This window comes from Pelecanus crispus, chromosome 2 (genome assembly GCF_030463565.1).
Source record: "Pelecanus crispus isolate bPelCri1 chromosome 2, bPelCri1.pri, whole genome shotgun sequence".
Lineage (NCBI taxonomy): Eukaryota > Metazoa > Chordata > Aves > Pelecaniformes > Pelecanidae > Pelecanus > Pelecanus crispus.
Genome location: NC_134644.1, coordinates 170,770,374 through 170,790,811, shown reverse-complemented (window position 1 = coordinate 170,790,811; position 20,438 = coordinate 170,770,374). Strand labels below are relative to the sequence as shown.

The 20,438-nt window shown below is 41.1% G+C and overlaps 1 protein-coding gene across 1 annotated transcript in view; it reads left to right on the top strand.

Moving 5' to 3' along the window:
• Positions 1 to 20,438, top strand: part of TRAPPC9 (trafficking protein particle complex subunit 9) — a 517,114-nt gene that overhangs the window by 95,658 nt on the left and 401,018 nt on the right. Inside the window, exons 17-18 of the mRNA XM_075704831.1 lie at positions 2,693 to 2,845; positions 16,582 to 16,706. Of these exons, the coding sequence (XP_075560946.1) occupies positions 2,693 to 2,845; positions 16,582 to 16,706 (278 nt within the window). The remainder of the gene's footprint in view (positions 1 to 2,692; positions 2,846 to 16,581; positions 16,707 to 20,438) is intronic.

The window sequence follows — 20,438 nt, the reverse complement described above, 5'->3', positions numbered from 1 at the left end:
GGGTGGGGAAGAGAATTGGAAGGGCAAAAGTGAGAAAACTCATAGGTAAAGATTGTTTAATAAGCAAAGGAAAGAGGAAGAAAAAACCCAAACAAAATGACATTTTTATGGCATGGAATATCCCTTTGGTCAGCCTGGCTCAGCTGTCCTGGCTGTGTTGCCTTCTAGCTTCTTGCCCATGGCCGGCCTACTCACTGACAAGACAGAGGGGGAAAAGAGAAAGCCTTGATGCCATGCAAGTACTGTGCAGCGATAGCCAAAAAGCTGGGGCGTTATCAACGCTGTTTTAGTCACAGATCCAAAACCCAGCACCATACAGGCTGCTGTGAAGAAAATTAACCCCATCTCAGCCGGACCCTGTACAATGCATCAGAAGTGAAGCGCTGAGAGATTAAGTGATTCCTCCCACCCGGGGATCATTCATGAAGTGCACAAAAGAAATAAGATATTAGCAGATATTTCTTGTGTCTATTTAGTATCTGAAGTAAGATTAGTTCAGGAAGAAGTCACTATGTTATCATAGAATCATAGAATGCTTTGGGTTGGAAGGGACCTTTAGAGGTCATCTAGCCCAACCCCCCTGCAGTGAGCAGGGACAGCTTTAACCAGATCAGGGTGCTCAGAGCCCCGTCCAACCTGACCTTGAATGTTGCCAGGGATGGGGCCTCTACCACCTCTCTGGGCAACCTGTTCCAGTGCTTGACCACCCTCATTGTAAAAAATTTTTCTAATCTCTAGTCTAAATCTATTCTTCTTTAGTTTAAACCCGTTATTCTTTGTCCTGTCACAACAGGCCTTATTAAAAAGATTCTCCCCATCCTTCCTGTAGGCCCCCTTTAAGTACTGGAAGGCCGCAAGAAGGTCTCCTCGCAGCCTTCTCTTCTCCAGGCTGAACAACCCCAACTCTCTCAGCCTGGCCTCATAGCAGAGGTGCTCCAGCCCTCGGATCATTTTTGTGGCCCTCCTCTGGACCCGCTCCAGCAGGTCCATGTCCTTCTTGTGCTGAGGCCCCAGAGCTGGACGCAGTGCTTCAGGTGGGGTCTCACCAGAGCAGAGCAGAGGGGCAGAATCCCCTCCCTCGACCTGCTAGCCATGCTGCTTTTGATGCAGCCCAGGATACGGTTGGCTTTCTGGGCTGCAAGCGCACATTGCCGGCTCATGTCCAGCTTTTCATCCACCAGCACCCCCAAGTCCTTCTCCGCAGGGCTGCTCTCAATCCCTTCATCTTCCAACCTGTACTGATACCGGGGGTTGCCCTGTCCCAGGTGCAGGACCTTGCACTTGGCCTTGTTGAACCACATGAGGTTCACAGAGGCCCACCTCTCCAGCTTGTCCAGGTCCCTCTGGATGACATCTCGTCCTCCTGGTGTGTCAATGGCACCACTCAGCTTGGTGTCATCTGCATACTTGCTGAGGGTGCACTCGATCCCACTGTCTATGTCATTGATGAAGATGTTAAACAGCACCGGTCCCAGTACGGACCCCTGAGGGACCCCACTTGTCACCGGTCTCCATGTGGACATCGAGCCATTGACCATGACCCTCTGGATGCGACCATCCAGCCAATTCCTTATCCATTGAGCATTCCACCCATCAAACCCATATCTCTCCAATTTAGAGAGAAGGACGTTGTGGGGGACTGTGTCGAACACTTTACAGAAATCCAAGTAGATGACATCCATTGCTTTTCCCTTGTCCACTGATGCAGTTACTCCTTCATAGAAAGCCACTAGGTTGGTCAGGCAGGACTTGCCCTTGGTGAAGCCGTGCTGGCTGTCTCGAATCACCTCCCTGTCCTCCATGTGCTTGAGCATATCTTCTAGGAGGATCTGTTCCATGATCTTCCCAGGCACAGGGGTGAGGCTGACAGGTCGATAGTTCCCAGGATCCTCCTTTCTTCCCTTTTTAAAAATGGGCACAACATTCCCCTTTTTCCAGTCAGCAGGGACTTCACCTGACTGCCATGACTTTTCAAATATCATGGAGAGTGGCTTGGCAACTACATCAGCCAATTCCCTCAGGACTCTGGGATGCATCTCATCAGGTCCCATAGACTTGTGTACATTGAGATTCTTTAGGTGGTCTTGAACCTGATCTTCCCTTACAGTGGGAGGGGCTTTACCCCCCTGGTCCCCATCTTTTGGTCCATTGATTTGGGAGGGGTGAGGAGAGAAGTTGCCGGTGAAGACCAAGGCGAAGAAGTTGTTGAGTACCTCAGCCTTCTCCTTGTCCGTTGATACAAGTTCGCCTTTCTTGTTCATCAAGGGGGGTACGCTTTCTTTAACCTTCCTTTTCTGGTTGATATACCTGTAGAAGCGAGATGTATTTTGATGAAATGTTTTTGCATTCATGTGACGTTTCCTGAGTTGAAGGCTGTATGATTCAAAACTATATGAACTTTTAGGTCCCCTTGAGGCTGTATTCAAAGTGTATATTTAATGCTGCCTACTGTGCAATATTTTTTTCTGGTATTGGTGTTCACTTAAATTCATATTTTGAGCTTTGTGATCTATATGCTTCCAGGTCAATGTCAGTAACCTCTCTAGTACCTCTACATTAATTTTTAATGCCTTAATTATAAATATTTTGAAATTTAAACAGAAAATGACAAATCGGTTAATACTGTCTACAAGTTTTAAACTTCCTTAACACAGGGGTTATGCTCATGCAGTATTTACTTATTTTAATACAGAGAAGCTCTATGGGGACTTCTTGACTTGGAAGCTAGAAGATACCCTTTCCCAGTTTCCTCTAAGACCTGGAAAAATTGCAACATTTATTGTAAACATTAAGGTGAAGTTGGACTTTTCATGCCAAGAAAACCTTCTGCAGGATCTCAGCGATGGTGAGTTTTTAATTTCTCCTTGCTTTGGAGGGTTGTATGTACTTCTGAGAAACACTTATCCAATTGTTGTGCCATTCCTTTTAAAATACGGTGTGTGATGTAGCTGTGTATTTTCATATTTGTGTCTTGTAATTCAAAGGCAACTGTTCAGTGAGGTGTATGAAGACTGAATTTTTGTGACAGCTATGGGCATCATAGTCTGACCAAACTTTCACATCATGAGACCTTGCCCAGCTATCTTTTTAAATCTTTCTTGACAGAGTGTTTTTGATGTGTCTCTTTGTATCCTTATCTTATGAAGATAACTAGTTTGCAAACATCAGTGGGTTTTAAAGAGAAATAACATTCAGTTGATCATTTAGTTATCCAAGACTGCAGAATTCTTAATCGTGGCTTACTGCAGTTTTACCAGAAACAACATACTGGGCATAATCCCCCTAGTATTTGTACTGTAGAGAAAGCTTCATGTGCTTATACTCATTGTTTCTTTTGAATAAAAAAACCCCAAACAAACAACGTTTGCTTGTATTAGAATTATCTGGAATTACAAGTACCAGATACTTGCAATAAGGATTTCCTTCGTATAATAAACAGACAGTCTCACTGGAATATTTGCTATACTCTGTATTTTTTCAATTGCCTGATATATTTACACTGATTGAATTAACTTGACAAAGCAAGATATTCCTGTATTTTAAAAAAAAAAAAAAAGTATCATTATTATTTGTACTGTTTCCCAGGATCCAGTTGCAGGTATGCATTATCAGTATAATTAATCTTTAAAAAATAAATATTTTCAGTATAGAAAAAATACAAAATTACATGCATAGCTTATTCAAGTTGAATAGGACTGATTTTTGCGAGTTATCTTGCAAATGCGTTTAGACAGAAATTATTAATTATTAGTAAAGATTGAGAGACTTCTTTGTTTGTTAAACTTCCCTGGTGTAAAATACATGAATTATAAAAGTATTTTAGGATTTAACAGCACAAAACCCATAGTGTTGCTACACTAAGGTTTACTTCAGATCTTTTTGAAAAAGCTGATAGTGGAGGAAGACCACACCCTGATATTATTGTGAAAACACAGCTGCCAAGGAGTTGAGGCTTTGAGGAATGCCCTTGGTAGGAAACGTAATTCTGTACAGCACAAATTTGTGCTACAAATTCACAGAACCGGGGGGTGGGGGAGCAGATCTGATGGTAACTGTGCCATGATTTTACTGTTTCAGGAGCAGATGATACTGCATTACTTACAGATCCCTGAACTCTTGGTCCTCACGTACCCTGCAGATGACCTCTCTTTTCCATGGAAATTCCAATGGCTTATTGCTCGCTTATTTTATAAGACCTTTTATGAGATCATAATTCAACTCATTATCTGTTACATTGTATAGAAAGGGTACAGGCCAGTTGATTCAAAATTTAAATTGAATTTTGGAAACTTAGCTTTTATTTGTTGACAGATTAACATTGATAGGAAAGAAATCAGAGGGATGGAAATGAGAAGGAATTTGATCAACATAATCAATATAACTTGAAAAATAATTATGAAAGTCAATATTTTAAAAGCTAGACATTACTGTTTTTAATGCCAGTTCTGTGGATTTAATTTTTGTAACTTCCAAAAATATATATATATGTATTTATATATATACAAAATTTCCTTCATTTGCTCTGTCTCCAGAAAGCTTTAAAGGCACTCTGAAGCTGCACTTGCCCAGCAGTTTTTCAGATGGAATAACATACAAACAAAATATCCTGTAGAAGGAGAAGAAAACATACTTGGTATTGACATAGAGCAGTTGTGGGACAGTGGATTTGGGCCTCTGTTTTTTTTTTACCTGTATCTGATTTTTATGGGACCACATACAAACAAAATCTTGGAACAACTTTTTTACCTTGTTATTTCTGCCTGTGGATTCTTTGAAAGGTTGTGTAAGTGAAGCCTGGAAGCAATTCAACCTTTTCTCATTCAGTGATGATAAAGGAGTAGTATCCATTAGTGTTTCTTTAGAGCTTTAGTATCTGTGGGTGCTACGTACTTTGGAATAGTTTGGAATACTTAGGAATACTTTGGAAGTATTATTAGAGATGCTAAGTACGTTGACATTTTTACTTGCTACTGTAATTTTTCTATATTGCTTTTAACTTTACAAATATTATACTTTCTAAAGAGGCAGGTAAGATCCTGATGTGAAGAACAGTAAAGAGCTAGAAAAATCAATGGTGACTATGACATGACTTTTAATCATATGGTAGCTATGGTACCTTTTTTCTTTTGAAGACCAGATTTACAGTGATGATCAAAATACTTCTGTCTTAAAAGTAATGCCCTTAGCAGGGCATCTGTTACTTTGATCTGTTTTCATTTGCTGCTGACATTGTTTCCTTTTACGCTGTTTGTAATAAGGACATAGTACAGAAAGGATAAATTACAGATGTTTCTGATGATATACTTATCCAATTGGAAAGTAAACTAAGTTATCAATCAAAATTGCTGATCTAATTCTTGTGCGTTGATGGTATACTGTCTCGTAAGGAAAAATGGTAGATGTTCTTCTAGATGAAAGGAAGCAAAACCACATGAGTGGCTGTACAGGATCAGATCAATGACCGTCTAGTCCAATATCCTGGCTGTGATAGTGGTTAAGAGCAGACGCCTGTGGGAGAATATAGGGAGAATCATGAATGTACATGCTACTTTCCTTTGGGCTTTGGGGCTCCAACTGTTGTTAGCTCAGGAACTTCCAGCGCCTGATAAGGTTTCTCTTGTTTTAGGCATTGTTCGTCATCCTTAGTGGGTTTCTCATTCATAAAATTCTTCATTCTCTCTGTCAGCACCGTACAGCGTGCTGTGGCAAGAATCATAGCTGAATTACTTTTAGCAGCTTTGCGCTTACTGGTGTCCTTCTGATATACCTGGTTCTTGTATTGCAAGAAACAGCTGACAGTACATCTCCTAAACATCTCCTCTCTTACCTGCCCTCGTGAGTTTATACATTTCCTCATGTTATTGCCACAGTGGTCTCTCTTGCGGACTGAAGATCTCTAACTGGCTTCATTGTCCATGTTACGGAAACAGTTCCATACACTGATCAACCTTGTTGTCCCTTTTGAACCCTTTCAGTTCTGTATGTTTGAGGTAGGCTGTACACGCTATTTGAAAGGCAATCTATTTCTGTAGTGACCTAATGATGCTCTTTGCATTATTATAAGGAAAGTAATATAAAAAAAAAGTAATAATGCACAGCTTGTCATTTGCTTAACTGTTGCTGACCACTGAGTCTGTACAGTCATGAATCTGTGAACCATAGCTCCAGGATCTTGCTCCTGAACAACAACGATATGCTGCAAGCCTCTTACTTCACATATACGCTTAGGGTTGGTTTTTTCCCATTTATTTCTAATGAATTTCATTTGACATTTTATTGCCCAGTCATTAAGTTTTGTAAGGTCCTAGCTGTGACGTCAGGAACATGCCGTTCTGTCTGTGTTGTATAGGCTTCCATGCTGGGAATTGGGTTTATGCAAATACAGCCTAATAACATGCCAGATAACATTGCTGAAGGATGCGCACCCTATGAAAGTATTTCATTTGGAGTTCTTGTCACAATCCGGGTTGCCTTGGTTTATTATCTTTGGAATTAATTACTTTGCAAATACTTTGACAGCTGTGCAGGAGTTCTAGAGACAGTTTGTTAATTAGGATTAGGATGACCAGGTTTATGTCTTGAAGGCCACTGACCAGGATTTAGGGGTTCCCTGTAGGAGATCTCTGTTTGGTCCAAACACGAATTAAGTTTTGCATCCCTCAGCTGGGTGGTTCAAGGTTCCTTCTACACGTTCTTGGTTCTCTGGTCAGGAAAGTCAGTGTGTGTATTTCAGTGTGTGTATATTCTACCCTTAATTGGTGGACTCGGTAGTGCTAGGTTAATGGTTGGACTGGGTGATCTTAAAGGTCTTTTCCAACCTAAACGACTCTATGATTCTATTTAATTTGATTCTAAAGTTGTTGCCCTAGGTAAGACAGGAGGAAGCACTGTCTGCTTGGTACAGCCAGGCTGAAGGAGCTTAAGCAGTTAAGATCTCTGTTATCTGTTAAATCGAAGAGGTCAACGGGATGCTCACATTATGAGCATAATGAATTCTCCTTCCCAGTCATTATACTTTAATTTCTGCAATCCAGTATTTCCCTGATGCTAAATGGGGAAAGAACAATAGCTGCTCTTTCTGGATTGCATTATAAACGGTAACCTGTTAGTGGGAAGCAGCCTTTAAAAAAAGCTTCCGTTACATGGCGCTAATGTTTTGCAAAGTTAATGAATTAATCTCCAATGAGTATTTCATTATGTAAAATGCTAGCGTTCATTCATTCTGTGTATAGGGAACCTAAAGACAGGTGCGAGAATATTTAAATTGATAAACTCATCAAAGGAACTAATTAATTACATGCTAAGAGAGAAGCAAATCTATGCCTTAAGTTCCACCTTCCCTTCTCTGGGCGAGAAAAGGTTACAGAGAAATAATAGCACATTTCTAAAAGCAGTGATCTTGAAAATTTTTTAATATTGGTATGCAAGACCATTGTATGCTTCATACTCACTTTGTTACTTTTCTGCTTAAATGGCTAGATTTTATCTACTTAAAAATGTTCCTAAACTTATATAGCATATAGACAATATATTTCTTTGTTAGAAAGATACCTGGTTTTGATTTTAAATGTTGTCTTGACAGGTCTTCTGAAAAACTAAGTAGCCTACAGGACTCTATTAGGATAATTGTATTACTCATGATGATGATGGAAGTCTTCAGTGATATGTCAGTATGATCATTTATGTATTACTGTGCTTCATTGCCTTTATTACACTTAATCATTCAGAATTTATTTTCTAAGATATCAGAATATCTTCATTTCTAAGAAGTTTTTTGTCTCTGTGGTTTGAAGATGTCGTTTTTCATTTTGGTTGCACTGTTAATCTGAGTAAATGAGTGGTTTTTTGTTTGTTTTGGGTTTTCTTTTTTAAATCTACAAATGCTTCTGTGTCCTCCATAAATTCATCACCATGTTACTTTAAAAACATTCTGAATTTTTTGAGAACTTTTCTTACAGAGTTCTTGAATTCTAGCTTTAGTGCTTACAGAAGATAAGGTGCCTTCTTCTCTTCAAACTGCCTTTTAATCTAAATAATCTTGTCTCATAATTTGACTGATACAGGGTGGGTTTTTTTAACAATATGTAAGTGCCATGGGATTTTAGTCTGTATCAGTTGTACCAGCCACTACACAAACATGTAGTAAGAGGTGTTTCAGGCCCCAAATCTTGACAATGTAAATAGGTAAGACAGACATGAGGCAAATAGCGATAAATTTATGATTGGCACATACAGACTAATTGACCTGCCATCCTGTTGCGCTATTTCCTTGCTGCGGCACTTTATTTTAGCATCTAATGTAGTGTGCATAAATAATCTCTAGTCCTTGACTATGAATTTCTTCACACTTAAATTTAGAATAAGGGTGAATACAACAAAAGGGAGCAAATTAACTTCCAATTCTAGTTTAGTTAGTTCACCCACCTCAGGAAGGAATCCTTACTTATACTGCATTTGCTATTGTTAATTATTATTAATCCTCTTCAGATGTAACGGAGTCTCACAGACATGCTTAGCCTGCTACGTGTCGTCCCTGCTCTGCTCCTGGGAGCCAGAGAGTTGATGCATTCCTAGTAGCTTTGCCTGGAGTACTACCGGGCTACCTGTGGTCTCTTGTGTAATAGTCTCAAGCATGTTTTTCAGAGAAGGAAGGAACTGCATCTTAATGCCCACCTGTACTGCGAAGGGTGAAGCGTATTGCCCGAAACTCTACTTTTGTGTTATTCCCCTCTTTGTTGCAGCAGACAGCAAGTTTCTAGAATTCTGCCTACTTTCATCAGAATACAAGCCTTTTTTTCTAGGGGGGGACGGGGGAAAGCATATTCTGGTTTGGCAAGCATACTCTTTCTCCTATCTTGAGTTGGTTTTCTTCCCTCTTTTTCTCTGCATGCTGAAAGTACTTTAAAACTGTTACAGTATTCTTAGGAGAGGTTGCTGTCGTGGTTTAGCCCCAGCCAGCAACTAAGCACCACGCAGCCGCTCGCTCACTCCCCCTGCCCCGATGGGATGGGGGAGAGAATCGGAGGAGTAAGAGTGAGAAACAGTCCTGGGTTGAGATAAGAACAGTTTAATAATTGAAATAAAATAAAGTAAAATAATAATAACAATATAATAATAATAGTAATAATAATATACAAAGCAAGTGATGCACAATGCAATTGCTCACCACCCACCGACCGATACCCAGACAGTTCCCGAGCAGCGATCGCTGCTCCCCGGCCAACCCCCCCCAGTTTCTATACTGAGCATGACGTCATATGGTATGGAATAGCCCTTTGGGCAGTTTGGATCAACTATTCTGGCTGTGCCCCCTCCCAGCTTCTTGTGCACCTGGCAGAGCATGGGGAGCTGAAAAGTCCTTGACTAGCATAAGCAGTACTCAGCAACAACTAAAACATCAGCATGTTCTCAGCATTCTTCTACTAAATCCAAAACACAGCACTATGCCTGCTGCTAGGAAGAAAATTAACTCTATCCCAGCCGAAACCAGGACAGTTGCCTACCAAGAGGCTTTTTGTTCTGAAATTTCTATCAGGCAATGGATTGACAAAATAAACAAATGGGTTGAGTGGACATTTAGTTTCCATATTTTAGGCTCAGGTTGTGTACTTCCCAAAAACTCTGACTGTCTCCTGGGTTATTATTTCATACTATTCAATCAACCATGTAAGAAAGAAGTTACTATAATGTTTTTATATTTTTTAATATGTGGTGGTTAACCTTGACTAAGGGCCCAACATCCCCCCTCCAGGCGGTTGCTCACTCCCCATCTTAAACCGGACAGGGGGAGAAAACCGGCTCAGAAACCTCATGGGTTGAGGGGAAGGTGGGGAGATTGCTTATCAGTTCCTTTTACGGTCAAAACAGACTTGACTTGGGGAAAATTATATAATTTACTGCTAAATAAAATAGAGCTGTGTGGTGAGAAACAAAAAGACAACCATTAAGACAACACCTTCCCATACCTTTCCCCCTTCCCCCCCTCACCCCGACCCCTCTCCCCCCGGGGCAGGGCGGCCATGGGGGCTGGGGCCAGCCCCTGGCAGCCCCTCTGGGCCGCTCCTCCCTCCTGCCACGGCTCCCTGCTCCAGCGCGGGCCCTTCCCCGGGCTGCAGTCCTGCAGGGACAACCTGCTCCCGCCTGGGCTCTCCAGGGCCGCAGCTCCTGCAGGAAATATCCCCCTGCTGCGGCCTGGGGCCCTCCCCGGGCTGCAGGCTGGCTCTCTGCTCCAGCGGGGTCTCTCCAGGGCTGCAGGGGATCCCTGCTCCGGGCCTGCAGCACCTCCTGCCCTCCTCCTCCTGCGGCCTCGGGCTGCCTCTGCTGCTGCTCCCTCCTTGGCTTCCTCCTCCTCTGCCTGGGCCGCCTCGGGCCCTTTCGGAAACCTCTTTTCCCCGCTGCCGGCGCCCCCAGCTTGGCTGAGGGGCTCAGCTGTGTCCTGCGCTGGGGCCGCTGGAGCCGGCTGGGACCGGCTGGGACCGGCTGTGTCCGGCCCGGGGCAGCCCCGGCCTCCCCTCACAGGGGCCACACCTGGGCAGGGGCACCCCATATATAATGCTAAGTACATTTCCCGTGTCTTTATTTAGAAAACAGCAATGAGCAGGTTTGTACTGCTGTTGGATTATAAGTATTTGTTCTGCAGAGAAGCAGCAGTTCAACCTGAAATCTTAGGCTGTACGTGACGTTGTATTGCCAGTTACTTGTGGACTGCCTTGGCGTACGCACAAGCTTCCGCGGTGTCCTGCCTTCAGCGGTAAGGTTATTTAAGGGTTCCTTGCCACAGTTTGAGGCCACTGCAGCTGTGATGCACCTGTTGCAAGGTGTATAGATTTTTGTCACCTGGGTCAGGCCAGCGGGGGCTGTACACCGCAGCATTACAAGGGAGGAGTGTACTGGAATGGGATGGAAGCTGTCCCGTGGCAGCTCCTTCAGTGCTGAGTCTTTGGGTTATAATTCTACAGGTTTAACTCCCTTAGCAAACTTTCCCTCATTGAAATACAGACTTGTGTGGGATTCTTCTGTGTAGCATGCTGTGAAAGTGGCTAATGAAGTTAAATTGACAATTTAGTTAACATTTGAGAGGAGAGAGGAAATGCTGATAAGAGATTTTGCTCTGTTGTGACAGCGGTGACTGCGATGTTGGAAAGGCAAGCTGCGTTTTTGCAGTTACCATGGAAAAAGTATTGGTCATGTGCTGTTACCATGGAAATATTCAATGTGGATTCTAGAAATTAGGAAGATTTCTGGACAGAGTAGAAAGATAATTGTTCTTTTTATAGTGAAAGGCTCCTCAAGGTGTTTGACAGTATCTACTGACATAAGAAAACTGAGGATTTAGCATCTTCAAATCTCTAAACTTCATGAGAGAAAATAAAACGTATGAAGCCTGAAAAAATATCAATATCATGTAATTTAAAACTTCCAGTGAACTGCTCCACTGATGCTCTAAATTTTTCAGTTACCTGTTTTCTTCTGCCATCATTAAGTTCTGCAACCTACCAGGGCTTTTCACAGAATGTGTTTCCCCATTCTGTGGTGACTAATGTATTGCAGAGGAGCCGGACAATCTCTAACTGGTCAGAAAAAGCTAAATAATTAAAAAAAAAAAATGGCTAGCAGCAGAACATTAATTTTTTTTTTTGTCCTCTGGCAGAGAAATCCCTTTGCACAGTCGAAGTTGGGAAGGGGTGAGTCACTTGCAGTACGGCATGGTGCCTGGCACCGGGCTCCGTGCTGTATGCCACGCTGGAGTGCCACAGACTTGAAACAGAAAGTTCGACCGCTCAGGGGATACCTTAGCCTTTCCTCTCAGCCTGAAGCAGAATCACTGTTTACTTTGCTAGTGTGCCTCCTTTTGCAGGTACAATGTAGAGCTTAAAAAGTAAAAATTTCTCTCTTCCCCAGAGAAAAGGTTTCAAACAACCTTTTTTTTTTTTCCTCCCACCCCCCCCAGGAAAATGAAAATGGAATGGGTTTTTAAAAGATAAAACAATTAAGAAAGGCATTAGTTGTATGTCCATGATGTTGTTTTAGGTATTATCTGTTCCTTTCTCAAAGAAACAAAATCTTGTGCCTTCTATAAAATGGAACATCTGACTATTGCCATGCAGTTTTTCATGCTTGGTTCTTTTCATGTTTTTCTTTGCAATTTTATGCACTAATCGGTGTCAACTTTTGTTCTAAATATAGAACTGGTGAAAATCATTCATGAATTTGAAAATAATTATTTTTCCTCAGGTAAAACTTTTTATTTTAATTAGAGTGGATGTCAAAGCCTGCTATCAAATAGATTTATGATCAGTTTTATTGGCAAGCCATCTTGAACTTTTTAGTGTGTTACTGCCTCAAATCTTAGGCTAATAAATATGTTTGCTTTAGTAGCAGTTGGCTTTTAAGAGACACTAAGAGCTGGTCTAGGAGTGGTTTGATACCTTGTTATTTCTTCTGCAACTTAGAGATAAAATACCTATTAGCCCATACAAAATTATTTCATGCTCTCATCTCCCTTCCTTTTCTCTGGTCTTCATGGGCTAGATTGCTGCATGATTTAATGTAGTTATAAGAGAAAAGGCTTTCTTAATTTTAGTTGAATATTACTAAAAACTATTAAGTTTAGCTGATGAGTTTTCCATGACAGTCATATAGTAACTTACATGATTGTCTTCTCATCTTTTTTATCAGTTAGATGCTGCTGATTGATTTTTCTGCAGTGGATCCACATGGAACAAATATGTTTTAATATTTAATATTAATAAACACTCTTAATTTGAACATTCATAGGGATTAAAAGAAGAATTTGAACAATGAGGAAGACCAGGCTAATGCTGCATGTGTTTCAAAGTAGTACAATGTGGACATGTTCCCTTCAGGCTCTGGTTGCTCTCAGATTTTTTTTTCATTATTGGTTTTTTTTTGTTTGTTTTTGTTTTAATGTGCAAGTCATTAACTAGCTAACCTGGAAAAGAACAACAGTGAAGGTGAAAAAAGGTGACGTGGGGTTTGGCCTAGATGGTATTTAAAGGTCCCTTCCAACCCAAACCATCTATGAAAAGGTATGGATTATCATACAAGCTAATAATCAAAACACAAACCTTTGGGATGTGTAACTGGAACTCCTGTTGCTTGAATTTGAGACATCGTGATGCCTTATCTTTGTTGTTCTTATCTATGGTGCCATCTGAAAGATGGAACAGGTGTTATGTCCTGTATTTATCTTACTTTGATAAGCCTATGTGAGTCACTTCAATGTCTGTCCCTTAACAGCAACCTATTAAAAAATTTGCTACTGAGCAGTCCAAAGCAGTGTTTGCACATGGATAAACAAATTTATGCACAGTAAGTTTTGATTAATTCTTAGTAGAGGTACATTGCACAGGCAGGGTGTTCTCCCCTGCCTATCCTACTCCTCCAGTAACTGATACAACAGGATAGTCAATGCCTTGGCAGTATGCTTGTGCAAAGATACAACACTGGAAAATACAGTGTTAGTCTTTCACTTTTAAATTGTTTTGGACTGTCCGTTGAGGAATGCTTGATCTGTGCTAGTTGTCTGAATGGTGGCTGGCAACTGTAATCTGACCAGCAAAGTTGCCTCAGACGATTGGCAACCCTGATTAATTTAGGTAGACTGCAAGTTGTGTGGTTCTGAAAATTCATTAGGGGCTTTGTTGTATTTGGATCTTACATCTAACAAAACTCCAAATGCCTGGTCTTAAATGTGTAGCATACAATGTCTGATCACACACAGCTTTCTTCTGTTCTTATACTGCCTGGTGATCTCACTACAATTCCTTATTTAGAATTGCTGGATTTAGTGACTAAAGGCTGTATCTACATTGAGATGATGCACTAGGAATAGATTGGTAGGTAGAAGCACTCGGTGCTAAAGCTCTTACATTACACTGTGGTGTGATTCAGGTATTTTACCTGAGGCCTGACTTACTCTGGCCTTCTGGAGAAAATATCCCCTCCGCATATGTGATTCAGAATTGTCTGAAGGGCTGCTTGTTGGTTCAGACTATTATGTCCCCTTGTCATAATTTATCCCCAGCCGGCAGCCAAGCACCACGCAGCTGCTTGCTCACCCTGCCCCCCCAGGGGAATGGGGGAGAGAATCAGAAAGGCAAAAGTAAGGAAACGCATGCGTTGAGATAAGAGCGGTTTAATAATTGAAATATAATAATGATAATAGTAATAATAAATGGTGAAAAGGAAAACAAGAAGAAGAGGAACAAAACCCAGGGGAAAAAAATTGCAAGTCATGCAACCGCTCGCCACCCGCTGACCGATGCCCAGCCCGTCCCCGAGCAGCGGTCACTGACCCCTGGCCAACCCCCCCAGTTTCTATACTGGGCATGACGTCATATGGTATGGAATAGCCCTTGGGGCAGTTTGGATCAACTATTCTGGCTGTGCCCCCTCCCAGTTTCTTGTGCACCTGGCAGAGCATGGGAAGCTGGAAAGTCCTTCACTAGCATAAGCAGTACTCAGCAACAACTAAAACATCAGTGTGTTATCAGCATTCTTCTCCTACTAAATCCAAAACACAGCACTATGCCTGCTACTAGGAAGAAAATTAACTATTCTACCTGAAACCAGGACACCTCGTTAGGGGTTGGAGTATGTTACCTGTACTCTGGGATTGAAGTCTTTGATTTTGTTTTGTTTACTCCAAAAAGAATCTAGTTTGCGTGCACTGAAATTGCTCTGCAAACCCAATTAAGTGGGGATGATGATGAGATTGGCTTCAAAACCATGCACCAAAACACAAGGTGTAGCAAAGTCCATCATAACTGTTGCAACAAAGGCTCTTATGTAATGAACATTAATCATAAATGTGACAACTTGTGCTGTGGGTTGAGGGGGGAAACGGCAATTTTTCATGCACTCCACACAACAATTGATACATATTTTATTTAGCTACTAGTTCTTTTGCTTCTGTGTGAAGGTCACCAGAACCATCAAAATAGTTTTCCCGTCCTTAAAATTTTCTTTCCTTAAAATGCCCTTCCTTTAAAGCACTGAGAATTGTTTTTGTGAGTTGGATCATTCCTTCCACTACTTCAGTGGTAGAAGCTTCCCCTGTGTCCGACAGAGCCAATGCCAGCCGGCTCTGAGATGGACCCACTGCTGGCCAAGGACATCAGGGACAGTGGTAGTGCCTCTGTGACAGCATATTTAAGAAGGGAAAACAAGGAACACAAAACTGCAGCTGGGGAGAGGAGTGAGAATATGCGAGAGGCAGGACTGTGCAGCCCCCCAGGTCAGTGCAGAAGGAGGGCAGGAGGTGCTCCAGGCACCGGAGCAGAGATTCCCCTGCAGCCCTGGTGCAGCCCATGGGGAGGCAGCTGTGCCCCTGCACCCATGGAGGCCCCCGGGGGAGCAGAGATCCACTGCAGCCCGGGGAGGAGCCCACGCCGGAGCAGGGGGATGTGCCCCAAGGAGGCTGTGACCCCGTGGGAAGCCCACGCTGGAGCAGGCTCCTGGCAGGAGCTGTGGCCCCGTGGAGAGAGGAGCCCAGGCCGGAGCAGGTTTGCTGGCAGGGCTGGGGACCCCGCGGGGGACCCACGCTGGAGCAGGCTGCTCCTGAGGGGCTGCACCCCGTGGAGGGACCCACGCTGGAGCAGTTCATGAAGAACGGCAGCCCCTGGGAAGGGCCCACGTTGGAGAAGTTCATGGAGGACTGTCTGCTGTGGGAGGGACCCCACGCTGGAGCAGGGGAGGAGTGTGAGGAGTCCTCCCCTGAGGAGGAAGGAGCGGCAGAGGTGATGTGTGATGAAGTGACCCCAGCCCCCATTCCCTGTCCCCCTGTGCTGCTCAGGGAGGAGGGAGAGAAATTGGGAGTGGAGTTGAGCCCGGGAAGAAGGGAGGGGTGGGGGGAAGGGCCAGGGTCAACCCACCACATGTATTTATTTACCTTCAAGTTACACAAGCTTGTCAGCAATAAAAAATACACTATATGCCAGTACACCCACTGCTAGTAAATACCAAACTGAGGACATTCCTCTAAGGATATCCATTTCTGTTAAGCTTTTTGTTGACTGTTACAATGTAAACCTTACTTTCCATTATGTCTTTGTTATACCTGATAAATATTTTATATATTTTTACATCAGTAGATGGTACAAAACATGACTTCTCTATTTTCTGTTCTTTTCCACAGTATACTTGAAAAAGGAATCCTCAGGCCTCACACTGGAAGTTAGTTTAAAGATACTAAGCAGTTGACAGGGTCACTATTGTGGAAAAGCACAAACTTTTATCTTTGTTCTTTCCTAATATTGTAAATATTAAAACTAATTTTATATTATTAACTCTGACATCTGTGTTGTGATATTTCAAATGCAATTACCTTCCTTTCCTGTGACCTTCACTGATTTTTAGGTGTATTTCTGTTTAGGTTTGTTTTGGCTTCTAGAAAAAAATGTAGAAAAATAATCTTTACTTTTTGTTTTGCCTTTTTGTATAAAATGTTAATATTTCTTCTTGTGTGTTTTCACTCCCTTTGATAATACAGGTATAGATTTGTTGGAATGAAACATAACATTAGACAAGCAAAAGTGATTTTATTTTTTCTGTTTGTAGATGGAATCAGTGTTAGTGGACTTCCGCTCTCCAGTCCTTTTCGGCAGGTGGTCAAACCAAGAGTAGAGACTAAACCTATTAATCCACAAGAAAGCAGCAAAGTTGGTGACTTCAGTCATGTGAAGGTAAGTAAGTGACATCGAAATAAGTAAAAGATGTGGTTTTCATTGCACTGCCTTACGGTTTGTTGTGTGATTAAAACATAAGGGTTTCTTGGTCTCATAAATATTTCCCTTTAGTTTTGTTTTTTTTTTTAGAACAATGTGATGTTCTGTGTTTGGATTGTTATATTAGAACAAACAAAGAAAAGGTGAAACAGGATCAGGCTAACAGTAGAAATTGTAAAGAGTTGGTTGTCAGTATGGTATACTCAAGGAACTGTCAGTTCATCACCTCATGTTGCTTTCTTATGCTATATACTCTATAGGAAGGTGCTTCTTTATGAATTCTTGGTTTTCTTATATTAAAAAGTACGGAAGGATTTGTACTTTCTATACATTTTGGGATCAAAGTCTTATCTTCACACTTCCAGTAGTAAGCCTTTTAGAGGTGTTCATGTAAGTAATAAAGCCAAATAGTTAAGACAGACAAAAGAAGAGTAAATAGAAGTAGTGGGATGAAAGAACAGTTGTGTAGGGAGAAGCTGCATTGTGCTTACTGGATTTTCTGTTGAAGATCTTACCTGTTGAAGATGTAAACTTCTTGTTTTGAGCAGTGAAATAAGAAGAAGCTTCATACTGGCCAGATTTGCAGAAGATCTCATTTAAGATTAAAATAACGAAGATTGTCCGAAATGTACTGTACCACTTCATTGGTCTCTTCCATAGCTTTGGTGAATGTTGTGCATGCCTCATAGTATTTGTTACGTTTCCTATGTGGATCTGCATTAATTCATTCAGTCAGAATTTAGATCGAGTGTTGCAGAGTGCAATATTTGGCTCACTATGTCTTTGGCCAAGAAGCAAACATAGGCTTTGCTTTTCTCAGTAACTCGCTTTGTGTGTGAATTTGCCTTCTTCTCAGTGAGGTTATTTACAGCTCTATTTGATCAATAAACAGGTGATGCTCTTAATTATTAAGTATGTTTGTTTTGGACCATTAGTACTGCTAATTCATCATCATTTGAATGCTGCAGTACAAAAAGGATGATGACAGCATATGAAAGATGATGAAAAATTAGTAAAGCCTTTCTTTGTGCTTTATGACATAGCAAGGTTATTTCCCAATTGCTCATAAATATAAATCAGCCTGACTGAGGAAACAATTTGATATCAAAGTGGGTAAAATGCCCAGCATTAATTTTTAAATTTAGACTTTGTGTGGAATGTCTGACCTATAGACGCTTCTGACTTAGAGAAGCAAGGGTAATGTTATTTCAAAATTGGACTAAAAATCCAGAAATGCAGAATTTCTTTGCACCAAGTACATGAAAAAAACCTTTTGGTGCACTTCTTGATTGTCAGCCAGTTGTCCTGGCAACCAAGAAGTTGCAGGTTCACAATGACTTACGTGATGGTATTGCAAGGATGTTGGAGAGTTGTAAAGCAAGAACTTCGTTTCTAACAGTGTATAGTGTTAAAATCTGGTGGAAATGCACATGCTTGATTCTGTTGTTAGGTTTATGGAATGAATTTTGATTTAATTAATTGGTATTTTGTGATGGAAGGACCTTGCAGGTGATCAAAAGTATGTTCGATAGGGAATACACATTCCAATAGCACCAAGGGGTTCCTTGCTCAGTGAATTTATCTGTGTATTGAGCCTGATCTGTATGACTGCTGTACAGCTCCCATAGCGTGCCCGAAATGTAACAATTTGCTGTGTTAACATCTATTCTGAAACAGGTTTAATCACTAACCTTGCACTTTTTGTAATGTTTAGAAGAGATGATTTGTAGAGGGGGAAAAAATAAAAATCTGGGTGTTAAAATAGCCAACGGGATAAAGCTCTGGAGGAAGTCTACAGAATTATGCTTCTAATTACTTAAATTATTATCATTCTGATGATATATTTGCGGATGACATCCATGGCAGGAAAAATATGACTTACGTTTTTCCAGTATTTATAAGATTGGTTTATTGTAGATGAGGAAAGAGAAAACCATAGTAAGGTATCACCATCTGTAGGGTGATTTACTGTCACGGCTCAGTCCATTTCAACAGATGTCTATTTCTGTACCTTCCATTTCTATTTGCCACGTTAATATACTCATAAATAATAATCTTATCCGAGTTTGTCCCAATTAAACTACTACAAACCAATCATTTGGTCTACCTGGATTAAAAATAGTTAGGAAGTTCAGGACTGTTTAGAATATCTTGGAAGTATTTTTCGATTCACCAGACTATTCACATAATGAAGTCTCTATGTATATGGACATACGTAGTTGGTACTGGGCAAATGACCAGAAGAAATTGCCTGTCATAACTGAAGAGATTGCATTTGTCTATTTAGACGACTGCATTACATCTGACTGCTAGTCATTCTGTGATAAGGTATTATATCCAGCTTTTTCCCCTGCTGTCTACTTCCTGTCTTTAATACTGTCTGTTTATTTCTGTTTGTGACTTCTGTCTACTTTGACAGTGCTCTGTAGTGGGAAGAAACGTAAGAACCACCAGTAGCTTAAAATAAAAGTTAGACAAATTCCAAATAAACTATCAGGCAGTTATTGTAAATTATTAAAGTAAGCAGTTAGCAATATAATTAGAATGTGTTCTGGTTCAGTTTTCTCAGCTGGGTTCTGAGGAATTTGCTGTATTTTTGGTTTTGACTTGCTTGGTTTTAGACTGGGTATCTTTCAGAGTACATGAATAATTTGTTGTCAAATGCGAACACTTTTGCTCAGTAAGAACATTGTTGTCTAAAATGTAGCAAGCTATATACAAGAGAGATGATCCAAGGTTCCCTTTGAACCTGAGTCTCAAAATATTTGATAATTACGAATCTTTTTGAGTTCCCTAGGATCTCCTTAAAACATACTTCGGTTTCTCTCTGTTGCTGGAGAGCAACTCAGAGCTTGTGGGCTATTGCCTGTGTCCTGCACAGTGCCACTTGGGATGTCTGCTTGATTATGTTTTAAGGTTTGTCTTGTAATAGTCAGGCTAATTAAAGGGGTTTGACAAGGACTAATGTAAGAAGCAAGTGGGAGTTTTTAAGTTAAAAACCAAGACTGATCTTAAACAATTTGTGTGTGTGGTGAAAATGCTCTGCTGTCACTCGTGATTTAGCAATAGGTGTCTGTTGTGAATATTCAAGAGTAGTAGTTACCTTTCAATCCTGTATGCTGTGCATGAGCTAGTCTTCAAATAAAGGTGAATTTTTGCAAATGAAAATTAATGTAAATCAGTGCTTCTCTTGTTGCTGATTCTGAAATGTCCTTGCTTGGATATTTATAAGTCTTAATGCTTAAACCTTCCCTCCCCACTTGTTTGCCTTACAATTTTTGTGCTTCAGTCTTGGATATTGCCAGTATTGCAGTCGAACTTCTCTGCAATCTACGTTTTCAATTTTGCTATAGGCTGTCTTCTAATAAACCAGTCATTGGCTTCTGGAAATTACTGTTATAATGATCTCATAAATTCAGTATAAAAATTGCTTTACGACGTCATCATAAAGCTGGCTTATACCCTCAAGCTGAATAGAATATCACGGTGTAATATTATGTTCAGATGTACTCTTTTCTACTGTTCACTACTCAGTAGTTGTGGTAAGCATTGTTTAAAAACCTTGGTCGTTCTAGGGTGCATCTGTATGGCAGAGTGAGTTAGCCCCTGCTTACCTCCGCATTGCTGTGGTTATACTGGTATGTGAAATAATCTATTTTAAGGCTGAATCTGTTACTTCTTGAGTAACAC